This window comes from Podarcis tiliguerta (assembly GCF_965153285.1).
Source record: "Podarcis tiliguerta genome assembly, chromosome: 6".
Classification (NCBI taxonomy): domain Eukaryota; kingdom Metazoa; phylum Chordata; class Lepidosauria; order Squamata; family Lacertidae; genus Podarcis; species Podarcis tiliguerta.
Window position 1 is genome coordinate 32,168,205 of NC_139539.1, and position 25,263 is coordinate 32,193,467.

At 46.6% G+C, this 25,263-nt stretch overlaps 1 protein-coding gene across 2 annotated transcripts; it reads right to left on the minus strand.

The window, feature by feature from the left end:
* Positions 1-6,228: 6,228 nt before the first annotated feature.
* Positions 6,229-25,049, minus strand: ELF3 (E74 like ETS transcription factor 3). 2 transcript variants are annotated; one of them, XM_083444534.1, is made up of 9 exons: positions 24,073-25,049; positions 12,870-13,040; positions 11,335-11,556; positions 10,672-10,761; positions 10,436-10,558; positions 10,084-10,176; positions 9,077-9,187; positions 8,345-8,540; positions 6,229-7,378 (listed from the first exon to the last, which is right to left on the minus strand). In XM_083444534.1, the coding sequence occupies exons 1-9, from the start codon at positions 24,119-24,121 to the stop codon at positions 7,267-7,269; spliced, it is 1,167 nt and encodes a 388-aa protein (XP_083300660.1). In that variant the 5' UTR covers positions 24,122-25,049; the 3' UTR covers positions 6,229-7,266. The 2 variants fall into 2 exon arrangements, with proteins under 2 accessions (XP_083300660.1, XP_083300661.1); XM_083444535.1 differs by lacking the exon at positions 24,073-25,049 and adding an exon at positions 14,428-14,572.
* Between the last annotated feature and the right edge of the window lie 214 nt (positions 25,050-25,263).

Consider the following 25,263-nt stretch of genomic DNA (forward strand, 5'->3'; position numbering starts at 1 on the left):
TCCTTTTATAAGATGTCACTATTCCAGGCACCAACAGAGACAAGAGGGGTCAATGTTGCCTGGGGCCTTCCCAGGTCAGTTGACATACTTTGGAACCCCAGCCTATTGACATTAGGCAGGCCCCTTCACTGTACTCTTTTCAGCACCTGCTAAAAGCATTCTTATTTATTCTTCCTGGAAGAAAGAAAACCAAAAGAGGCTTGGACAGCAGGTCAGTCTATTTTCTTTGGCCTTAGCCCCACCCCCAGCCGGCCGTCCATCGTCCTTCCTGGCCGAGGGTGGGTCAAAGCAGGTGGCCCATGCAGGTGGTAGGCACCTGCCCAGGTGTGCCCCACTCGGTGCCACCTGTGGGGAAGGGAGGGCGGAAATTAGGGAAGCCTATCCACAAATGTTGACATGTGTTTTCCATCTGTTTTTAGCTTGTCCTTGGTTTTATTTTGTGAATGTTTTAAATAGTTATTTTAAACTGCTTTTATACCATTCTTTTAGTAAACCGCCATTCAGCTTCGTTTAACAAGCAAGTGGTATATATGTTTTGCGAAATAAATTACGGTAAATAAGAGTGGCAGATGCACTCAGCATGCTGCCTGGTGTTCTCCAAAGCACCTGTCATCATCTTTCATAAGAACAGAATATGAGCCTGCAGCAGCAGGCCCAATGGTCCATCTAAGGCCAATATCCTGTTCTCACAATGGCTACCCAGATTCCTGTGGGAAACCCACAAGCAGTATTTGAGCCCTCTCCCCTTCTGTAGATTCCAGCAACTGGCATTCAGAAACAGTGCTGCCTCCAATTGCGGAGGCAGAGGGAAGCCATCGTGGCTTGCAGCACGTGCCCTACACATTGTTGGGGACTCATTGCTATAGATAGGCCACTGTAAGCCAGAACTGGAATGGTGGATTTATTAGCTCCAGGCTCTGTGAGAGGAAAGAGGCAGGATGCAAACTGGAGGAAAATGAGGCCCTAGAATTACCAGTTGATCTTGCACCTCAGCAGCACCTCTGTGGCAGAGAAGGACACACCCTCCCTGAGCAACCTCTCCCCTCCCAGCCCCCAGAGGAAATCTTTCCAGGAACAGCTGCTTCTAGGAGCGTGAACTGTCTAGGATTTGCTCATAGGAAGATCGCCCTGGGACACCCCTGCTTAATAAGGCAAATCAGGCTGAAGGCAACCTCTTTCCTTGGACGTGTGTTAAGGATCCCTGAATTCTCTTGCTCGCCTGCCCCCAGCCTTGATGCCACAGGCCTTTCCAGTCCCATCCCACCCACCCCCAAATTGCACAAGAGTCCACTCTCAGTCTCATCCCCCTGCTTCCTTTGTTGCTCTGCAGACCAGGGTGCTGCTGCTGCTGCTGCTACTGCAGTGTGGATCACGGCTGGCACGGAGGCAGGAGTTGCTCTGCTGCAACCCGAGTTGGTTAAACATTCTCCCAGCCCTGTTGGGTAACAAGATCCACCAAGCCGGAGCCTCGGCAAACATGACGAGCTTGCCAGAGTGCAGGATGCGTGACAAGCTTCTCTTGCCCGCCTGCCAATCCTACCGCGTTACCTATTGACTGAAAATAAATACCTCACCCACCCCAACTGTGCCCTTCTCTCCCCCCTCAACCTGTTCTCGCCTGAGCTTCATTACTTCATGCTACAACTATGCTTCCTTCTCCCTCGCTTCCAGCTCAAGTGGCATAGAGGGCAAGGATGCTGCCTGTTCCAAAGAAACCAGTGCCTGAAGCTTTAGGCTGTTTATTTAAAGGTATAAGAACACCCTGTTGTGAGGTCTTTGGGACAGGTACCAAGATGTTCAAACAACAGTTGATTCAGAGTTTCACTTTTTAATAGCAGAGGAATAATCAACCAGCAACTGAATGCCTTGCTTTCTGCAGGCAGGTTGAACTCAAGCTAGGGTGGTGTAGTGGTTAGAGGGGTGGACTAGGACCTGGGAGACCAGGCTTCAAATCCCCAATCAGCTATGAAGTCCCTATGGGCGAGTGACTGCCTCTCAACCTAGCCTACCTCACATGGTTGTTGTGGGGTTTGAATGAGTATCTGCTTCCTGGCTGCCTCATTTTGCCTAATGGTAGGGCTGGCACTGCTAAACAATGTTCACACTTGACTTTTGGCAGGTTTTCAAGGGGGAGGAATGCCCTAACTGTGGAACATCCATCATTAGGCTGCCCTGTTGTTCCTTTGTTCCCCGGACTAGATCACCATAGATAGTGATGTGCTAGTCAGTCAGCTATAGAATTTAAGATGAGACATATGGGAGGAGGCAGCCTTTGACGTATGTTGGCTCCAAATCCATAGGCAGCCCTAGTCACAGCTCATCTGTGGTGACCATAATGCCTATATAAGTAACCCACTTTTAAGTGCAGACAAATGGGAAACCCTAAAGTCACGCAGACATTATTGAGCAGGGAGAGGGAACCTGTGGGGCCCTCCAGATGTTGTTGGGCTCCAGCTCCCACAAACCCCAGCTAGCAGAGCCAAGGATGATGGGAGTTGTAGTCCAACAACATATAAAAGGTCACATGCTCTTCCATTACCCAGAACTCCTCCCCCTTTCTCTGTTTAACCCTGAAGATACTAGTTAGGGAAGATACTAGACAGGGATATGGGGAGCACCAAATAAATAATACAATGCTGGGCACCTGAGGGAGAAGTAAAATGAGAACTCCAAAGCGTGGGAGCATTCAAGAAAGAAAGAAAGAAAGAAAGAAAGAAAGAAAGAAAGAAAGAGTGTATTTGTTGCTTAATGCCTCTGAATCAACCCAATTTGCCTATATGGGATTGAATCTCACATGAAAATAGTCTAGAAATATTCTGAGCACATTTGTCTTTGTCACAACTATGACGTGTGCACGACATAACTGTGATGTTAATATGGGCTGCGTTTTGATTGGGTGTGGTATACCATATACGTTTGTTCTTCCAGGTTTTGTGCCATGTAGTAGATTTGTTGCTTCCCTCCTTCAGAGCATCACCTCACCACTGCTATGTCTGGTTACTTTTTTGTAAACAAGATAGTGAAGATGAGACGTGTAGCCAAGCTGCTGTTCAAAATGTCCGTGGCTGGAGGTGCGGCCAAAGCGGTGCTGCTCACCTGGCTTCCCAATGGCAGGTGTTGCTGCTGTTTACCAACAGGGAGAGGGACAAGGTGGCAGAGACATCAACCTGGAGCAGACACAGTGGCAGAGTCACCCACTGCTGTGCCTGAACCATGCGAGGCTCCCCGCTGTCTTCCCTCTCCCACCTTGGCAACTGACAGTGACACAGACAATGGATTAACCAGGACTTATATTTTTCCTGCATTTGCCCGCTGGCTAAAGGAGAGTGTTTTTGAGCATGTTCAGAGTTGGCAACAGAGCTTCCAGGTCCAAAGAGTTGATTTCCAGGCAAGCTTAAACCCCAAACCTCCCATTTGTCATATAAGCTTTGGCCTTGAACTTTACTGGTGAGGAGTGTCATTAAAGATGTGATTTCAAACATAAATATTGGGGGAGGGCAGATGCTTACTTCTGGCGAAAAGATTTGGATGTTGGGAAATATCAAACATTATTATAATTTAGTACCGTACACAAGAACTGGGTCAGGCCAAAAGCTATGGTGCCCAGCCTCCTGCCTCTGGAAAGCCTGAAAACAGTTTTCTGCTAAGAAAATAAAAGGATCTACCTTTTAAACCATAGTTGGTACCTCTGTGACATGTATATGGGATTGATTTACCTGGTGAAAATGTCTGTTTAGTCCAGTGGGCAGAGAACTGGACTGAGTGTAGAAATAGCCCAGTTAAGATCATTGCTGAGCCTTGAAGCTCTCTGGATGACCTTGGGCCAGTTACTCTCTCTTTCTTTCTTTCTCTCGGCTCAACCTATCTCTCGGAGTCATAAAAGGATAACAAAGGGTGTGTCTGTGGACTCTGGACCTTGTAATCCACCTTGAGCTTCTTGGAGGAAGGATGGGAAACAAAATCTCCATCATTGACTGGAAAACCTGGTTACGTGTTTTCAGGTGATTGGCAACTATCCCCTGGCAAAGCGATACAGTCGAATTTTAATGCACTGTGTTGGTATTTCCCAAACCCATTCTCTGAAATCAGATTAAAGTCAGCAACAGGCCTCCTGTGCCAAATCTGTCTCTTTGAAGAGTGATGCCTGATTCCTTCAGTTGATTAATCAAGAAAAAAGAGAAGTTTGGAAGGAGAGGCAGCTGAAGCAATGGAACTAGGGCCACATCCATACCATACATTTAAAGTGCTATGATATCAATTTAAACAATCCCCCGAAGAATTATGGGAGACGTGGTTTGTTAAGGATGCTGAGAGTTTTGAGGAGATTCCTATTTCCGTCCCAGAGGTACAGTTTCCAGACTGGTTTAACAATCATTCCCTCTTCACAGGAAACTCAAGTACCGTAATTGTAGCTTTGTGAGGGGAATAGGGGTCTCCCTAACAACTCACTGTACCCTTAACATGCTACAGCTCCCATAATTATTTGGGGGAAGCCATGACCATTTATAGTTGAATCACATATTCCCACATATTCCCCAATCACCCACTTGGTGAGGGAGAACAGGGGTTTCAGCCCACCCATTTCTCAAAGCTGTTGTGCAGTAAGTACAGCTAGTTGCTGACCAGAGTCTTAAATTCTCCTTCAGCCACAGCTAAACAGGGTATGCAAAGTAGCTGCTATAGCAATAACTCAGAAAGTTTCAATTGGCACTAGGCAAATAACTCAGAAAATTTCATTTGTCATTGGATTTAAAAATTCATATTGGGTGTTAATGTTTGTTTTGCTGATGTAATTTTATTTAAAAATTGCTTGGTGCTAGCATGTTGACACTCTCACACCAAGACACCCTCTCTCCATGCTTCAAACGTGTGCTCTAGTTTAAACACTGTTTTGGGACTTTTGAGAGTGCCCCTATTTGGAGTGGGGAGTGGGAGAAGTGTCCCCCCCCCAACCTTTACATTACAAAGGAAGCCTTAAGTGTTTTGAATTCATGGCTGGCATTGACAAAGCTACTTACTCATGGGGGGGTGTGGAATAAACCGGGTAGTATCTATTCATGCCTCATTGATTCAACTCTTTACCTCCTCCCTCGATTATGAACAAAATGGGCCCTACAGTTGTTTGTCTGGAGAAACCCATGAAACTGGAATTATGACTCTTCATATCTTAAGTCCCTAAAACACAAATAGTGGCAATTGTGTGCGCCTGAGTCATAAAATAAATTGGGTGGTTGTGTGTTTCTGAGTCACGAGGGATGTTTTCTGAATGCTTAGCGGTGGAAATGGTATTGTGCAGTTTCTGAGGTGGTATTTGCATATTGGGACGGGGTGTATGTGTGTTTGTGTGTGGTGTAAATAGCATCTGTGTAGAGAACTTTGAAGACTGATGAGGCAAATAGAAAACTGTTGTTTGTTTAGACATGGGAAGCTCAGTCCCTCTAACCTCTCTCAGAGAATTTGGGTGTTCAAAGAGAACAAATGTGTGTGTGGCAGTGGAAGACTGGATGCCTAGAGGAAGGCACAAACTTCCAAGGAGAGAAGAGATGATAAAGCAGACAGAACCTTCCTCTACCCAAAAGCCAAAATATGGTAGGTTGAACGGCTTTTGAGAGATGAATATTATTGCAACAGGGATTTTCAGCATGCAATGTATGTGCAATATAATTGACCTGTGTCTCCCTCCATTCAGTGATTTACCTTACATAACAGGATCTTTGAGTGCTCACTCTTGTGCTGTGTTTTCTAGAGACCAGAGAGCAACTGTGGATTGTGGTAGCAAAGGAAGGACATCTGTTGCCTTCATGTCTTACTGCTGGAATTTATGGTCCTTCAGTCTGATTAACAGGACTTTTCATGTGCATTATTTCCTTACTGAACAAAGTAGGATAGGAATGAATTAAGGATAATGTTCTCTTGCACCTCTTGAAAATAGATGGGAAAACTGTGGCCTGCCAGATGTTGTGAGACTTCAACTTCCATTAGCCCCAGCCAGCATGGCCAAAGGTCAAGAATGATGGGGATTTTAGTTCAGAAACATCTAGAGGGCTCCAGGTTTCCCCATCTCTGATCAGAGACCTAGGAACGTCTTTCAATGAGGGACATGTTTCTATGATGTGAATATGAGAGACACATGCTGGATAGAAGAAAAGGGTATCCCTCTCTATCCAAGCCTGATGAACATCTATTCTCTTCCCTTAAGAACATTTGTCAATATGCAGCACACAGAGATTAAAAACCAACAAACAATGATTTATTGGTTAATTATTATTAAAAAGCAGGAGGCCTGTACATCACGCAGGGCTCTCCTGGAGTCACTGAGCGAGTACAACACCCTACAAACACTTTGATTTCAAAATAAAAGATTTCCTTTTTCGTTCAGCCCAGCTGAATATTAGCAACAACAATCATCGGTTCTGAAAATGCCCAGTGCTTCCTGATACAATCACACAACTTTAGTTATGAAAAAAATAGATATCTATGTACATTATATAAACACACTTACATATATCACATAAATTAAGAGTGAAAAGATGCAATTCATAGGGAAGGCTGCTGTGCTTTCTGGGAAGAAGACCCCCCCCCCCAATAATGTTTTGACTGGGGAAGAGCCAATGAAGAGGCTCCTGAACTCTGCCTTCCAAAGCAATGTGAAATCCACAATTATTGGAGTCCTACATTCAAAGACTGACCAGCTAAGTTCTGCCTGTTAAACAGGAACATTAGCCACCAACTAGTCTGCATCAGGGTGGGAAGCTTCACTTCCAATTACTACTCCAAACTGGGTATCAGCATTCCCATATTCTGAAGGCACCGGTGGCAAATCCTCCTTCCCTATGCACAGTTGGCCACGGCATTCTCTGTGAATCAGCAGACCGTTGAATGTCCTGTGAATGGCCCCCTGGGACAAAGCAAATTGCCGAGAACACCCAGTTCCTTCTGCCTTGGTGAGCCCTGTGCGGTGCAGCAGACAGCCAGAGGCGTTGTAATCCTATCCAGAGCCAAGATGTCAGCCAGAGTCCAATTGCAACAAAGTAATAATGGTTCACAATAACCTACTTGAGCCAAAATATCAGCTGTAATTACCTGAGCTCCCAGCTAGGAGCCAGAACACACACTTTGCCCCATAGAAGGGCTGGAGTCTAACACACACTGCTGGAGATAGCAGTTTAAGGGGCTCAGAGCCCACGTCAGTGCATACTGTGCTCAGAGATGCTCCTCTGAGCAAGGATGGGCCATGTCCAAGTCCGTGTGTGGCTCTTGCAGCTCTTAGCTCCTGTCTTGAACCTCTTCCTCCTTCCACCCACTGGAGTTCTTCCCAAATTTGTACACCAGTCGCCGGCCATCCACTCGTTCGAGGATCTCCCGCTTGTAGTAATACCTGAGGGAAGGAAGGAAGGACAGTGTTAGGGCTACATTTTTTAAAAAAGTAAAAATAAAAAAAACAGGCCTAGGAGAAACAAAGAGGACTAGGAACGTATTATGGTACTGTCGTTGCTACAAGAAGGGTGGAATAACATAGTACACAATCAAATATGAGATTGCCTTGAACACAGAGCTCCAAGCTGACTCCCATCACAGCCCAGTGACATAGGAGGTAGTGACTTATTCATAGCTGACCAACAAAGCGTTGGAGCAGAGCGAGGAGTTAGATGCAAGGTTTCTGTCAATCAAAACACTCTTTTTGTGCTTTCTTGTGCCCCCTTCCCCATAGTGTTTGGGGCTCCCTCCCAAAACTTCTTCATGGTCCTACTTCTCTCTTCTTCAACTCCATCCTCAGAGACCACTTTTTGTGAAGCAGTTTGGAGTTAAACTTGCTTCCGCTACCAAGGAACCTTTCTGCAGCCAGTGATGGGATTGATGAGAGTTGTAGTCCAAAACATCTGGAGGTCATCAGGCTGGCCAAGGCCGGCCTCCGGCAACTGCATTTGCTCAGGTTTCCACCCCTTGCTACCCCTGTGTCCATTTCCTCCCCTTGATCTCTCTAGCTCTGACTTTCCTCAATGCCAGAATTGCTTCTGGAGACTATAGTGCTACCTTCTTTGCTGTCCTTTCAGTGTCAGCCAGAGATCATCATATTCCTTCAGACCTCTTTAGACATCATTTCAGCCCAGCTGCCTGTTTTAATGTGATTTTAATTGTTTTTGTATTTCCATGAAAACTGCCCTGAGATGATGAGGAGGAGGTTGATTGAAGGGTGGTTTTAAAATATCCACAAATCAATGATAGGCCCATCTCCCATCAGCCCTTGTCCATTGGCCATGTTGGCTGGGGCTGTTGAGAGCTGGCAACCATATCAGAAAAGCTTCAGGTTCTCCACTCCAGACTGAAATGCACAAGTACATACCTCATGGCTCTGCTCAGCTTCTCATAGGTCATGCTGCTGTTCTTTTTCTTTTGCCCCCAGAGCTGAGCCACCGCCTCGGAGCGCAGGAACTTGAAGATGCCTTCTCGTCGGTCTTCCCACTTCAACAACCCCTCATTCATCTCTGGGTGAATTAGGATGTCCCGGATGAATTCCCATAGGTGGATCCCTCTCGGAGCTGGTCATGAATAAAGAGAGCAGGGAGATCATGTTATTCAAACTATCTGGAGGAACAGAACAGTCCCTAGCCTTTGAGGCCAACTGAGTGCCAAACCAGGGCATAAATCATTTTCCGTGGCAATGTCACGCCACCAGAAACTTGGCTGTCCCTTTGAGAAGGCTGCACACCTCCCAAGGAGGTAGAATATTTGGCCAGCAGCAGAGCTGGAGTCGCTCGGCCCTGCATCTGAGGAATTGTTATGAAGGGGGCCATTTCAGTATGCATGAAGTTGATAAGCTGTATGACCCCTGTCCCTACTCAGGAGGAATAAAGGGCATTGGTTTGCAAGCAGCCTCTCTGACTGTTCTAATGGATTAGGTGCGAGAATCCTTGCCATGGAGCTGTCTTGTCAAGTGGTTACACACCACAGCAAGACATTTGTATGCTCCTTCAGTGTGGTGGTACAGAAGGTGTTGGGGGCAAAACACTTGGATTGCATGCAATAGCAAAATATCCTTGAACTGTCCCTGCCCAAGTGTGAGAGATTCACTTACAATGCTTGCTTTTCTTGGTCTCCAGGCAGTCTCTGCTGTCCTTGCTGACCTTCCTGGGCCGTCCCCTTTTCCGCTTCTTGAGATCTTCTTTCTTATATTCTGCGTAGTCACCTGTAGAAAAGGGGAAGAGGAGGAGGACATGCTTAGCCTTATCCCCCAGAGGGCCTGAATTGAGATTAAGCAGGAACACAGGAAACTGCCTTATATTGAGTCAGTACGTTAGTCCATCTGGCTCAGTATCTACACTGCGTGGCACCAGCTCTCCAGATATTCAGGCAGGACATTTTTCCAAGCTCTACCTAGATAGCCAGGGACTGAACTTGGAACCTTCTTCCTTCAAAGCAGTTGTTCTACCACTAAGCTTCTTCTAGATTGAAAGACCATCATCCTTAAACTGGGATCTCTTAGCACCCACCTTAAAAGGGGGCATAGCACTTGAGAGCCAGAATTTCCAACAATGGATAAAATCAGCTCGCTCTCTCTGGATGATACAAACCTGCAGTTCAAAACTGGGCTCTAACCATTTCTGCCTACAGAAGTGTTTATATCCCAGTTCTGTTGTAGTGATTGATTTCAGTCTACCCGGTTTTAGCATTAATAAGCCACTTGGGGGGGGGGGGGGCTTTTTGGCTGAACGGCAATGTATAAATGCTTCAGATAAATACATTTTTTTGCATTTAAGCTGTGTCAGGTCTACTCTGATTAATCTCCAAATTTGTCCCTTCTTTTGCAGAGTCAGGATTTTATTTTTTAAAAACCCAATACTGTCCTTGCCAAGCCCAATATGCTACACACTCTCATTTCCCCTTTCAACACGAACTGTGCCCTACATCTCTCCACTGTTGTTTATGGTGAGTCAGTAATCTTTGTCTTCCATCTAACTAGTTTGCCTTTGACAATGCAAGCTGCTGTGTTGGTGAAGTTGCTAAGGCAAATGTGTGCACAAACACAAACTTGTACTTTCCTAAAATCCAGACCTCCCGTTGATAATCCCCTCTATATCTTACCATCAGAAAAGTGGCAGTGCTTCATGTCTATGGGGTCGAGATCTAGGTCACTTCCACCGGAGTCCTGAGACTGAGGGCTCTGAGACATCGTCCCTGAGAAAGGAGAAGAATGGAAGATCAGCTTCTTCTAAGAGCCCTGAAGCCACCAATGTTCTAACTGTAATTGTGGGATTCAGCAAGTACTCTCAATGGACACCCATTGGAATCTGAGAAAATATTAGGCCACTTTCATGCCATTCCATTTAAAGTACTATGATACCACTTTAAGCAGCCCTGGCTTCCCACAAAGAATTATGGGAGCTGTAGTTTGTTACAGGTACCAAGATAGAATTGGGAGAAGGAGCATCCATACCTGCTAGGGAAGCTGAGCTGTCTGGTGACATGGCCCCAGAGATGTAGCCAAGGTCGGACTGGGAGAAGATGTTTGCTAACTTCATCTCTTCCAGGTAATCCTGATTGTAGGAATTTCCCAGTTCTGGGAACAAATAAAGGGAGAAGTTGAGGGTTAAATGTGTACACACACACAGGGAGAGAGACCATAGGCAATTAACCACAAAGCAGAGCAAGCAAATACATTTTTTTTCTCACCTAATGGGCTGGAGTCCAGAAGGGCCTCTTGAGAGACATCTTCGCTCCTTAGCACAGACATGATCCAGCCAAGTTCATCCGGGACAGATGCTACAAGTGTGGGAGAAAAGTACATTCTTTGTGAATAACAAGACCAAGGGCTACTCTGTGCTGCCCTGCTTTCTTCCTTGATTCAGGAACAAGCTAAAAGATACGTTCTTAGCCCTTGGTATTGGGGGCAAAATGGTGGCACTGATTTACAGAGGACTGGGACCAGAAATATGGGAGTGCCCCTCCTGGTCAAGAGGGACCATTGGGCCATGGGATGCTGCCTAGATAGAGCTGCCACTCTTTTCCACAGGTCCTGCTCTTTAGGTTTGAGAAACAGCTGGACACACAGTAACTTAGCAAGCAGAGATTTTCCTGGCATGAGGATAAAGCCATTGCAAAAGCTTGCCATTTGTAAATGTGGTGTGGCTGGTGTGAAAAGGCGCAAGAGCGGAGCCAGTAACACGAGATTGCAACCCTTTTGCTGTGCACTGTGACTTTGCACCAGCGCCTGTTTTTTCTGAAAGCCTCTCCGCTTCAGCCATGCAGTGTGAGCTGATAAGGTTCTATCCTTGGGGGACCAAATGCAATTCCCTCGAGTCCTTCTGCATCAAAGGAAGGGCACCCCGCACTTACTGATTTCGTGCAGTCGGTCGTAGAGCTCATCGCCAAGGGGCCCGAAGATGAGTCCCAGCTGGTCTCGTGTGTATTGGCAAAGCGTGTAGCCATCCATATTGCAGCAGGAGAAGTCGATGGCACTGGCATCGTACTTGTTTTTCTCCACGTGGTAGCTGATCCACTCCAGCACTTGAGCCCTGCTCCAGCAGTGTGGCATCTCGCCATACCATGTTGGCTTGCCTGCAGAGAGGTGGGGAGGGAGGGAGAGAAGGGGCTCAGTGGGGCAGGCGCCACATGGGATTCTGCTAGGCCAAGTCAGCCTCTGGAACACTCTTGCTGGCTGAGCAGCACAGGGTGTGGCCAGTTCACTTACGCACAGCGTTTATCTCGCTTAGTCACTGTGGTTGGGTTAACATGCACACCTGTCACCTGTTCCCTTATCTCTGGGCAGGCCCCTCCCCACTGGGGTGAGGTCATTTAGGACACCAGTTCTCCGCTCCCAGCTCAACCAGCCACAACTTCATTAGAATACTGTACTGTATGGAGCCAAGAACAGCAATGCATGCAGAGCTATTCTATGCCCCAGTGGCCATTCCCTTGCAAAATGGCTGCCCTTTGTAGCTTTTCACAGTCCCCTGCTTTTCACGTAGTGTACCTTGTATAAAACTACTCAGCTCTACTTCTCTACAAGGATTTAACTCAGCCTCTCATCTTCTGCAGGGTCTAATCTTTAAATAAGGCGAGTGGCAGTGTTATATGGCACAATTCAATGGCTCAAAGCACTTCATGTAAATCAGAGGTAGGGACCCTGATACCCTCCAGATGTTGTTGGGACTCCAGCTCTTAGCAGTTTCAGCCAGCATGCCCAATGACCAGGGATGATGGGAGTCCAGCAACAGCAGGAGGTCCACAGAGCCCCCACTGCCATGTGCATCGACCCAGCATTGGTGAAGGGCAGGGGTAGACAACATGGTGCCCTCAAAGTGTTGTTGGACTACAATTCCCATCAGCCCCAGCCAGCATGGCCAATGGCCAGGGTTGATGGGAGTTGGGGTTTTGTCCAACTATGTTTTATTGGGAGTAAACCCACTGAAATGAATGGACCTAGGTTAGTCATACTTGTTAATTTCAACAAGTCTACTTTAAGTTTAACTAATACTGGAGACATATTGTGGGGGGCACCCCCCATCGCCCCATAGAATATCAGGGGTTCAACCTATATAAGTGGGGGTGAGATCACACTGGAAGGAGTCTCCAACCTCTACTGTGGGAAGCAGAGCCTTCAGAGATCACAGAACTGTAGAACCGGAAAGGTCTCCAAGGGTCATCTAGTCCAACCCCTTGCAATGCAGGGATCTCAACTACAGCACACATGACAGCTGGCCATCCAGCATCTGCTTAAAAACCTCCAAGGAAGGAGAGTCCAAGAAGCTCTTACTGTCAGAAAGTTACTCCTGAAGTTTAGTCTCCATTGTTTCATATATATATATATATATATATATATATATATATATAGTACCCGCATCTCGCAGCAATAAGCTGTGGACACCTACCTGTTGTCTCTGTGGCCATCTGGGTTGTAGACAAAGTGAGAGAAAGGTTATCATCATCTCCAAGGTGGGTCAGTAGGTCTGGGTCGGGTGGTGCTTCTTCTGGCTGGTACATGGCGCTGAAGTAGTTTGAGATGAGATTGCTGATTTCACAGGATCCTGCCATGGGATTTTCTGCCAGAAGATTGGAGTTGTTAGCCTTGGGAATGGGTCCAGCCGGCTCCACCAGCCCCATCCCCCCATGAGCTTGCTTTGATCAACCACAGCCTTTCCCCCCCCTCCCCACCCCTCCAGTACACCTAGTTCTCCTTCATATTCTCAGCCGTCCTTCAAGTCCCTTGTGATTGGGATCTGTCCAAGATTCATGAATATCTGAGCCCAGATCCCAAAGTACAAAGCCACAGATTTCTAACCAAGGAACTCCCACAATAGAATAGCATTTATTGTGTAGGTCCATGGACCGCAGCGGAAGAATTCCCACAACAAATCAAGGTACGTTTCTAGTTCATTTTATTTATTTACTTTTAAATATCATTTTCCCACTGCCCACTGTTAAGTTTTTGGCTTGAAATAAAAAGGAACAGTCCCAACAACTTTGCTTTGGCAGGGAAATTACATCTCCCCCAAACTTGGCCGATACAGCAACGGACAAAGAGACAAGAAACAGAGTTTTCATGCTTATTACTTTCACAAAGGTCCCCTGCCCATCAACCTTTAATCAGCTCTGGGACTCACAAACATCTCCAAGAAGCCCATTTTTTAAATTTGTTTTTTGCCTTCTCTTTCCAGGCTCAGGCTGGAGCCATAAAGTCAATGTTGACTCTCAGGCTACTTCTAAAGCTCCCAACTCCTGCTATTGTGTTGTATGTCCAAGAAGCCCCTCTGCCCTTCACCAGCCCCCACTCGATGCTCCAGGCTATTGGAGAGAAAGCTCTGTTGGCTCTGAGAAAACAGCCTGTTCTCAATCATGAGAGCCTCACCTTAGATGCTCATGCATTTATCACTCATCCCTGTCAATCCCTAATGTCTCTCCCTCCCCTCCTCATCTTGGCCATAGATTGTAAGTCCTCTGAGCAGGATAGGGTTCCCATCAGTTCTGCGAACCGCGCAGCAAAGTTGGAGGTATGCAACTAGTAAATTACAGTAGAAAACCGGTGAGAGCAAGTCAGCCCAGACTCAACATGTTTTTCCTTTTCTTTTGCCCAATGGACAGGCACTGGAGGCAAACGTTTTTCGCTTTTCCAAGGCGTCAAAAAGCATAATAATTCCTTGGCTGGTCCTGACCAAGAAATCCATCTGGTCCACATTCTGTTTCCAGTGATGGTCGGTCAGGTGCGTTTGGAAGCTCATAAGCAGAGCATGAAGGTGACGGGCATCCTATTTTTTAGTCTCCATCAGTAACGTGGCGGTAGGGGCTGCTTCTTTTATTGGCAGCAGCTTGATCAGCTAAGAAAGTGCATCACAGCAGCATCCTTAAGGAGAACTGAGCTCAACACAGATCAGGCGCAGCAACTCCACATCCATTCTCTCCCCCTTCCATGCCCCCCCCCATTTTACCTACCAGGCAGGTAACTCTGACAGCAGTTAATCAATCCACACAGTAGTAAGCTCCTAAGGCAGAGTGCTGGACGCTTCAGCTCCCGCTCACCTGTGCCCAGGTATTTGTGACTCCACTCCCTGTATGGCTCAGCCCCTCCCCATCTGTCCCTTTTATAGGGCGTTCTTCAGTAACCTGATCTCCACCTCTAGGGGAATTCCTAGAACAGGTACTCAGCTCCCGCCCCAGGAAATTTGCATAATATGTGCCACCTGGGACTCTGCCAGCCTACCTTGACGGGAAATCTGGGCTGACAGTTTAATTATTACCAGAGAGCTGGCAAAGCTTGTGCCAGTTTCACCCAGGACGCTGTTTTTCTCCCTTTTCAAATCACTAGTGTTTGTTTGCTCATCAAAGCAGATAAACCAGCCTGCTTCTCCCTCCCCTGCCAAGAATAGGCCCATATAAATGAGTCTGATGGGGGCAGTTGCCACCTGTTGTTCCATTGGGTGAAGGTGAAGCAAGTGTCATCCGTCGGTCAGAAATGGAAAATGTTTTCATATGGCTGGCGGACTCCACACTCCTCTCTGTGACCCCCTTCAGGGCTGAGGCCAGGATTTGGCTAGGGCTTTTGATGCAACACCATCAAAGCAACAATTCATGCTTTTGCTTAGATGGACTTTAGTCCACGAAAGCTTCCATCACAACAAATCTCTCCTGAAGGTGCCATGGGATTTCTTTGTGGGCTGCCCACAAGAAACCAACTGCAACCCTTTCAAAGTTAGGTCACTAGGGAGGCTGTCATCCTATTTCCACCTACCTGGCGACAGACCCCTTTGAACTCAGCGGAGCTTACTTGTGAGCAAACTTGGGTAGGTTTGCACTGCAAGGCAACTGAAGTTAGCTTATATTCACCCCATTCCATTGTTTTGGGTGGCACACAATCCCCAGTCCTGTCCATGTTTACGGAGAAGCAAGTGCCACTGAAGTCAAAATGACTTACTTGGAGATAAACATACGTAGAGTTCAATATTAAGGCTGCTCACTAAAGACATAGTATGGGCTTTCTCCTTTGAAACTAATACATCAAGCAAGGGAGGGAGGGAGGGAGGGAGGGAGGGAGGAAGGAAGGAAGGAAGGAAGGAAGGAAGGAAGGAAGGAAGGAAGGAAGGAAACAGGTAGAGCTCCATGGAGGAAGACTTTGAGATATGTAGAAATTCTCTGATTTAGGGGCAAAATTCAGAGAGGTATCTTTGGCTGCATCCAGCGCTCTCCTACCAATTTGAGAACACGCACACACGACATTAGCCACAATCTGTCATTTCTTATAAAATATATATTTCTTTATTACATTTATATACCCCCCTTTTCTTCCAAGGATCTTGAGGTGGTGTACATGGTTCTCCTCCTCCCCATTTACTTACATCCTCACAACAACCCTGTGAGGTAGGTTAGGCTAAGAGGTGGTGACTGGCCCGAGGTCGCCTAGCGTGCTTCATGGCTGAGGGGGGATTCGAACCCTGCCCTCCCAGGTCCCTGTCCAACGCTCTGACCATTATGCCACTTTCCCCCGAACCAGCTTTGATCTGAGCAGAGAAAAAGAGAAACTGCGTTTTAAGCTTTTGCTTGATCACAAACAAAAGTGTACCTTGTGGCACCTTAAAGACAGGCAGATTTATTGTGGCACAGGCTTTTGTGACCTAGAGCCCAAGATGCCCCCTGGATACAGGGTCCCGGGGCGCTCGTGGGCTTCCCAGAGGCTTCCCACTGTTGGGAACAGGAGGCTGGTTTGCATGGACCTTTGTTCTGATTGAGCAAGGCTGTTATTATGATGTCAGCGCAGAAATACCAGCGTTGGGAGAGCACTGCTCTGTCCTCTGCTCTGCCACTGCCCCCTTCTGTTACTGGAGGCAAGACCTGAGGGAGTTTACACAAACTGCAGTAGGGGCGTACTGCCTTACATGCCGATGTCTTCAGCAGAAGCGGGAAAGTGGAAGAGAGCTGTATGGAAAGCAAATGAACACACATGCTAGTCAATGTGGGTCTTTCATTTTGCAACAACGCTGCTCGCCCCCCCCCAAAAAAAACCTTCAGCATCGCTTGCAAAAAAACATTCATTGTCTCGCTGAGTTCAGTGGGCCTGCTCCTTTCTGTACACAGCCCTGCCTTGCAGGTGTGTATCGAGGAGGGATTACTGCACAGAGATTGTAATGAGCCGAGCAGATCTCTCTTTCTCCCCTTTTCTAATTGCAGGATGGTTGCTGGTGCTTCCAGGTGGGTGAGCTGCTTATTCACAGCAGCTAACAGCTTCGTGGAAACTTTAAGCGGGCCACCAACCTGCCTAGCTGGCTCAGCCACAGGCAACGGGCGCGTCATGCCTCATTGACGTCAACCTCTAGTACAAAGGCATTTCTGAGAAGGTTGCCTGGCACAGGGTTTGCCCCAGTACTCTCACGCCACTTCGGGACAGTGGGGGAGTTGGGCAGTTTGGGACTCTGGACTGGACCTGTAGTGGCCCTTGAGATGGCAATTGGTATTACTTCACCAGCTTCGAAAGGGGGTGAGCCAGCCCTGCTGCTTTTGTGAGGGGCTCCAGGTCATTCTGCTGGGCTCTGGACATCTGCCCCCAAAGTCCTGGTCAGATGCCACCATTGCTTAGGAGGCACCAGTTCAGGATGGCTCACTCTCCCACCTGACTCCAGCATTTCCCCTGACAAAATAGCTCTTTGTGCAGGACCTGCTCTGTGCTTTTATGACTAAGACGCAGTTCTTTGGGACTGGCAATATTTCTTCTGTCTGTGCCAAGACAGCATTATTACACCTAGGACCTTAGAGTGAAGGGTGAGTAAATAAACGACAACAACAAGGGCAAAGAATTAATACATAAGTCCCATGCACACACCCATTTTCCCCTAGTGGAGCTCCTGAACCTCTTTGGCAGCTGCACAGAAGGCAGAAATTCAGCAGGTCCAGCTTGTCAAGGGATGCTGATGGCAGAATGGAGCGAGCTTCACCTACTGATTTTCTGTGGGTCATGTGGTTGCTATTAAGTCACAGGAGCCATTGGGGGTGGGTCCCTCTCAGCAGCCCAGCCTAGAGTCTTTGTAATATCTTTTCTCTGTAATTTCTTGTTTGTTCCTGTAATTTGCAAATGCCCCAAAGACCAAACATTGACCTTGGTGTGGTGAGAGAAAGGAGGACAAAGAAGCTGAAAGAAGGCACTTAGGCTCCATTCCTAAACACATTAACTGTGCCTTGGAGTTCAATAGAGCTTACTCCCAACTGAGTCTACAATCCTACACACAAATGCCTGCCTGAGAGCCCAATCACTGAAGTCAATGGGACTTACTTTTGACTAGAGGATGGCACTATTATTTCCAAATTCCACTTGTTTTCACTGTAGCCAATCACTAAGTAAATATGCTTAGGATCATAGTCCTATTTAGGCTTATCTCAGAGGTTTTCTCATGGCTTAGTCAGGCTTATCCCAATGGTTTTACCATGGGGAAATTATTCCTGAACAATTGCAGCTAATCAGGCAGGCTCAGAAAAGAAGGGTGTGTGTGGCTGTCAGCTTAAGGTGCTGGGACACCACTTTAAGCAATCACGGCTTCCCCTAAATCAGGGGTGGCCAACTCCCAAACGACTGTGATCTACTCACAGGGAGGAGGAAAGCCCCATTTTTAAGGGGTTCATGTCACAGTTGTGAAGGGTGACACTGTGAGTTGTTGGGAGATTCCCATTTCCCTCCCAGAGCTACAATTCCCAAAGTGGTTTGACAGTCAATTCCTCTTCACAGGGAGCTCTGGGAATTGTGGTTCTAGGGGAGGCATAGGGTGCTTCTAAGAACACTCAGCACCACAGTTCCCAGAATTCTCTGGGGGAAGCCATGACTATTTACAGTGGTATCATAGCACCTTAAATGTATGGTGTGAATGGGGCCTGGGTCTACGACACCCAGGACCAAGGTTTCCTTGAAAGAATTAACCCATGATTTTCAAATGGCAGGACTAGTTTGGGTTTTAGATTCACATGATTTTTGAAATGAGACAGAAAATAATGAATAATCAATATTAATCATTTTAACTTAATCTTTTAAGTTTTGCACAACAGGAATTACATTGATAATGTAAATTTATTGATGAAGTATCTACTTGTACAATAGACTATTTTTTACAGGACATAGTTTTGACAGGACTCATGTACCTTCAGAAGAAACATTTTTATGCAGGGTTGCTGGATGTGAATTTGACAGTCCCTGCGAGAGTGCTTTCCATACCTCAGTGGCTGAGCACATGATCCAAAAATTCCAGCTGGACAACTCCAGGAAAGGTGTTTATCCAAACCCTGAAGAAATGCAACCAGTGATTCTCCAGTGATGGATCAGATCTATCTTTTGATAAGCAGGGAGGGAGCAATAGCCCTCTTCCTGAGGTGATCTGCAAGGGGCAGCTGCATGTGCCTCTGTGCATGTATGTCCTAAGATGGAGGGCACAAAGAGAAGGGGACGATGGAGGACGAGATGGCTGGACAGTGTTCTCGAAGCTACCAGCATGAGTTCGACCAAACTGCAGGAGGCAGTGGAAGACAGGAGTGCCTGGCGTGCTCTGGTCCATGGGGTCACAAAGAGTTGGACACGACTAAACGACTAAACAACAACAAAAACCCACCAGCCACTTCTGGTTCCTTCCAGGTGTGAAGGACTTAATGGAACCATAAACATCCAGGGGGTTGACCACAGTCTGAGCTTCGCCAATTACTTACCCAAAGAAGAAATGCCCTCCCTCTTGAGAACCCAGTTTGCTGAGGAAACAGGTGCTCCATTCAAAGCAAACTTAGACATGACTGTCCTCTAGTGGCCAGTATAGATTGCAAGAGACCATGTTCCCTTTATGCACAAACTAAACTTGTAAAAAAAAGAGAGAGAGAAAGTGAAAATAAATTGCAAATGACAACTGTCCTGTACTTGGTGATGGTGATCAGATTGCCACTGTAACAGATACTGATATTTCTATTGAGAATAAGAGTAGTGAGGAACAGGGAAGAAATACCAGCAGCATGCACAAATTTACTCCCTGGAAACTCTAGCTATGCCTATTGCTTATTGCATTACATCCACTGTAAGTAATTATTCCATTATCGTATTACATCCACTGCTCTGCTTTCTTTTGCCCACCACTGGCAAGGTATCCTACGAGGGGATGTAGACAGAAAAAAATTCCCCACTCCTGCATCTCTACCCAATGCTTAAAGAGCTTCAACACACATCAGTCCTGGCCACATCTGTGGGCAGGAGCTCTGTGGCCCTGTTTCCTTGACATTCTGCAAAATCACTACTGGGAGGGAGAGAGATAGGGCACTTCTCACTGTGCCTTTGAGTAAGAAACAACATGTGGAGAGCCAGGCCCCCCGAAGAAACCTGGAGGGAATTACTGCTTTCAGTGGTGTATTTCAACTCCATAAGACTGCAGACTTTACATTTCCATTATTTTGGAACTATGGATAGCAACACTAGATAGGAAACCTAAGCTGAAGGTCCTCCCCTTACAACGTGACAGCTCTTCTCTGCTGTGGATGGCACAGAACCATAGAATTGTAGGGTTGGAAGGGCCCATGATGGTCATCTAGTCCAACCCCCTGCAATGCAGGAATCTTTTGCCCAACGTGGGGCTTGAACCCACAACCCTGAGATTAAGAGTCCCATGCGCTGCTGACTATACTAGCTATCCAGGGGCACGAAGGATACTCCTTCCACCTGGGTGACCAGATGGCACCAACATGTAGAAAAAGGGGAGATCTGTAACACGCAGAAGCTGGAAGGGCCTCTGTCACTTGCATTTTTATCCAATAAAGCATGTGTCTACGGGGCTCCCCCTCTACTCTCACTGCAACTAATTGTAGCTGCAGGGGTGTATCAGGGTGTGTGTGCATGCCCCCCCCCCCTGAAGTAGTTATCCCCCATCATCTTTATGCCCCTGGGCTTACCTGAAGGGAAGGCACTGTTCACATGCAAATCATAACATAGTCATAATCTGGGAATTAAAATAAAGTTCCAATCCTATGCATGCTTACTTGAAGGTTAACTCCATCCAAATCAATAGGTCTAACTTCAGAGAAAATGTTTTAAGATGGGAGTGTCAAAATGAAACAAATCATTAGTTCTCTTTCAGAAGTCTAACATGTGGGACAATGCTGGCAACACATCCTGAATTTCACTTTGCTCCTTCTATGCACCCCAGGAGGCTCACAGCCCATCTACTGCCACCCAATGGCTATGTGGCCTATTCTAGGGGGGGGGGGGAGAAATGTTGCAGTTGCCTAGCAACCAGGTTCTACTTTTGCAGGGATTGCCGACTAGGTACCCTTTGGTTGTTGTTGGACCCCATCTCCCATCAGCCCCAGCCAGCATGAACAATGGTGAGGGGATGATGGGAGTTGTAGTCCAATGATAACTAGAGGGCATGATTGCTTCCGAGTCATTTGGTATTATTTATTGTATGGTGGGGTCTATGGAGCAACCCTCGTGGCACAAATTACCCAGCAGTCATCATAGACCCCTTCATGCTCCACTGTGGCCTTGGGCTCCTATTTGTGGCACCAAAGTATTGTTGACAAGCCTGACAACAAGGCTGCTCTGCAGGGTGGCTCCAACGGATCCTATGGCTCAGTGACTCCCAAAGCATTTTGTTCAATTACATCAAAGCATTTTGTTCAATTACATCAGTCAGATTACAGTCAAAACAAACTGTCTCTGCAGGTAGAACCTGAACGGCCAGCTCAGAAGGCACCTGATATGCCAGTGCAGATTTGGGTCATTTGTGCAAAGATTCGTTTGAGGAAAAAGGGAGTATACAGAGCAAAACCAGGGCAAGAGACTGGTCATTGCCTCCATACACAGCGATTCCTTACAGCAGAGTTTGGTTTTGGCCCCAGTCACTCATAAGCTTTAGCTGTTTGTGTATATAGACATTTACCTCATAATCTAAATATTCATAATCTTCTAAGCACTTAAGCATCCAGACAGATTGACACAATCTTTCAGACTTGCAACTGCTTACATTCATTTGGCCTGAGCTCCACAGGCTCTTAGTTCTGCTGCCATACAGCCAAAAATCAGCCCCACGTTAGCCTCCCCTGAGACATTTCTATGCCACATATGTTTAGTAGCCAAAGAAACAATTGGTTGGTGGGCCCATATGCTCATTTTCTTGCCATGCATTTGTCACAGGTGACACATGGCTCTAAATCAGAATTGTCCTCATGCTGATCTGATCTGTACCCTCCAACAGCAGCCGTCATAACTTGCAGAAGTTTTATCTTGACTTACAGTCAAACTGTGGCTGGGGAAAATTGATATAAAATTCACAGGTTGCATAGTATTAGGAGAGAATTACATGAAAATGATGTATAGATGGTATATCACACCAGTGAAAATGGCAAAGATGTTTAGGAGAGGAAATAAAAGATGTTGGAGATGTAAGGAAAAGGAAGGAACATTTTATCATATGTGGTGGGAATGCAAATGCATTTTAAAAATATTGGGAAATGATATACAATGAATTGAAAAAAAAATGTTTAAAATGAATTTTGTTAAACACCCTGAAGCCTTTTTGTTAGGTATCTCAAATCAAGAGCTACCAAAAGAAAAAGGGACATTATTTATGCATGCTACAACAGTGGCAAGAATCTTGATTGCACAATATTGGAAGACGGAAGAAATACCATCAAAGGACCAATGGCAAGAAAAGCTAATGAACTATGCAGAATTGGCTAAGCTAACAGATAACTATGAGAGAAGGACAAAAAAAGACTTCAAAAGAGTCTGAGAACCATTTACAGTTTATTTGCCGAAACAAAATGGACTGGATTCACTGGCAGGATTTGAATAAACTTTCACAATTTCATTTGAGAAAAATCTTTTTTTTTGGGGGGGGGTTATTTTTGTGTAGGAAAAGCAGGATATGATAAATAAAACTAAATAACTCATCCCAGGGGGAGTTGAGGGAAGTCCAGAGGAGGGGAGGGAGAATAATTGTAAATAACATGATGAATGAGATTTGTACCAATATTTGTTATAATATTCAAAAAAGAAAAGAAAGAAACTGTGTCTGGGGACATGCTTGTGTGGTCTTGCTGTTTGCATTATGCTGGATTTCTGATGTTGACTTGCCAACGACATGGAACTGCGAGTTTTAATAATATGGGAATCTCTGGCATCTCCACTTTCTCAGGCCAAAAAAGGCTGTAAAATATTGAAAGCAATTGCTGGAATGCAATAAACGCACCATAAAAAAATATGGAGCGGGGGCCAGGCCTTCACACAGAAGGGGCAAGGTGCATTCTGGGACAGAGGGTGAGGTTTATCATTTGTGATTTCTGGAACTGCAGATTACTAGGAGAAGCAAGCAGTGCCAAACCCCCTTCCCCAAAACATCTGCAGCGGTATTAGGCCTTTGCCATTTCAGTTTCTACATATGCCAACTGATCGCTCATCAGGAATAAGCGACACACAGAGAAAGGAAACCTCAGTCTTGAGTTACGTTAGACTTCAGGTTTGAAGCAATTTTTGCTTTGTTTTAAAAACAGAACCCTGCGATCCCCAATCATGTACGAAAGAGCAACTCGGAAGGGAGGAAAACCCAATATTCAGTGACTGAGCCCATCTGAACACATTCTTGGCCTAAGAATTTGTCTTTTGAGTACCAGCTTTCACACAGAAAGCCACTGTTGGCTTTCTCTTAAGTTCTCTCTGCTACCAATCACCCGCAGAAGCACCAGAAGATTCAGATCTACCTTCTGCCCTCCCCCAGCTAGAGAAAAAGTCTCTGCCTCTCTTAAGCAATGTATCGCCACCTGCTGCAACGAATGGAAATAGCCAGGAAATTAGCTACTATGTGCCAAACCAGATTTTTTGGGACTACAATTCCCACCATCCCTGACCACTGGTCCTGTTAGCTAGGGATGATGGGAGTTGTGGTCCCAAAACATCTGGAGGGCCGAGTCTGGGGATGCCTGTGCTAAACCAACCCACTTATGAGCCATACCACTTATTGCTCAGTCCCCATTTTAGCCACAGCTAGTCTAGACAGAAGTAGTCCGGTAATGGACTATATATCTAGCAGCAGCTTAAAGTAGCCTTTCTCAACCTGTGGGTCCCCAAATGTTGTTGAACTACAACTCCCATCACCCCTAGCTAGCAAGGCCAAAGCTCAGGGATGATGGGAGTTGTAGTCCAACAACATCTGGTTGAGAACCACTGCCTTAAAGGGACAGAACACAAGATTTGTCTAGTCAAACATTGCACCGACCAACAAGTAAACCTCCAGGTCTCTTGCATTTTAATGTCAGAGTAATAATTGACCTGTCATAGGAAGCTGCCATATACTGAATCACACCTTTGGTCCATCTAGCTCAGCATGGTCTACACAGGACCATCAGCATTTCTCCAGGATTTCAAACAAGGGGTCTTTCCTAGCCGAACCTGGAAATGTCGGGGATTGAACCTGAGACCTTCTGCATGCAAAGCAGAGGCTCTGCCACTGAGCTATGACACTTCCCCATAACTGTGCATAGCAGTCGTGTAAGAAACCCTTTAGAAACGCTGACCCGTTGCTCACATTTACATTCAAAGGTTATGGGCCAGACTGAGTCTAGTTTCCCTTTCCTTACCCAACTGTTTGCCTGCTTCTTCACTACCGCAGTCTCTCTCTGGATCCATTTTGGCTGCCGACAGCTTCTTCTAGCAGCTCCGTCCTCCCATAGCAAAAGCAGAAGCCCCAAGAAACTAAGCTGCGTAGACACAAGAAGCCGCTCACAGGGAAAGAGCTGAAGCAGCCTTGCTCCGTTGCACAAGGAAGTAACCTTCCTGTCTGGTGCTAGCTGGCTGCGATAGCAACCGAGAGCTGCAGACAGAAGAGGAAAACCACAAGAGGCAAGTGGCCCACCCAACATGTGGTCACCGGCTAATGGTTAGGAACAGGGGCGGAGGCAGCGGCAGGGGAGAGGAGAGAGAGAGACAGTGCTGTGCTGCAAAGCTCAACAATAACCTGCGTAACGGGAAGGCACAATCGCTTACTGCAAGAGAGAAATAGGGAGGAATGAGAGGGCATATGGGAGGAAGGGCAGAGAGATTGTGTGCGAGGCAATTTTAGGCCTCGAGTGAGGGAAGGGGGAGGGGAGAAATGCTGGAGAAGAGGGGGAATCGGGGAAGGGGCAGGTGGAAGTAGCTGAGGCTAAAGGAAGTATTAACTGTGCTGCCAAGGAGCAAGAGGGTACATTGAGAGGAAAGAAGGGGAATATGTGAGGGGGTAAGTGGTTGAGGGAGGTATAAAGAGCTGTGGAAGAGGAGGGGCACTTTTAGGCCACTGCTGTGGAGATTTCACTCAGGCCGACTGTAGCGCTGCCCTATAATTCTGTGCCCCCACCGCCCTCTGTATCAACTGATAACAGCAGAACAGAATAATGGATAAAGAATGGAAACGTCATTCCTCTACTGGTTTCTAGCCATCTTCTCAAAAGAGCCAAACCACACTTTTGAACTCCAGCAGCAAACCATTGCTATGGTGAGGGCCCCATGATCCGACCTCGTCAGGGTAGAAACAGAGTAAGCACATGAGCACAACATACGGTTGTATTAGCATTTCACTTGAGTGCCTGGCGCCTCAGAAGCAGCAGCAATAGTCTGGCTTCCCCCTTTCTGAACTGAGGCAACATACCGTGTTTTTTGCTCTATAAGACTCACTTTTTCCCTCCTAAAAAGTAAGGGGAAATGTGTGTGCGTCTTATGGAGCGAATGCAGGCTGCGCAGCTATCCCAGAAGCCAGAACAGCAAGAGGGATTGCTGTTTTCGCTGTACAGCGA

Bases quoted from the DNA above. Each gene is read 5' to 3' on its own strand.
- ELF3 (XM_083444534.1), bottom strand. From the start codon at position 24,121: ATGGATCCAGAGAGAGACTGCGGTAGTGAAGAAGCAGGCAAACAGTTG. The intron at 10,762-11,334 runs GTAAGTGCGGGG...CCACACTTGTAG, and splicing joins CGACCGACTGCACGAAATCA to CATCTGTCCCGGATGAACTT. The intron at 7,379-8,344 runs GTATGTACTTGT...TCCTTCCCTCAG, and splicing joins AAGCTGAGCAGAGCCATGAG to GTATTACTACAAGCGGGAGA.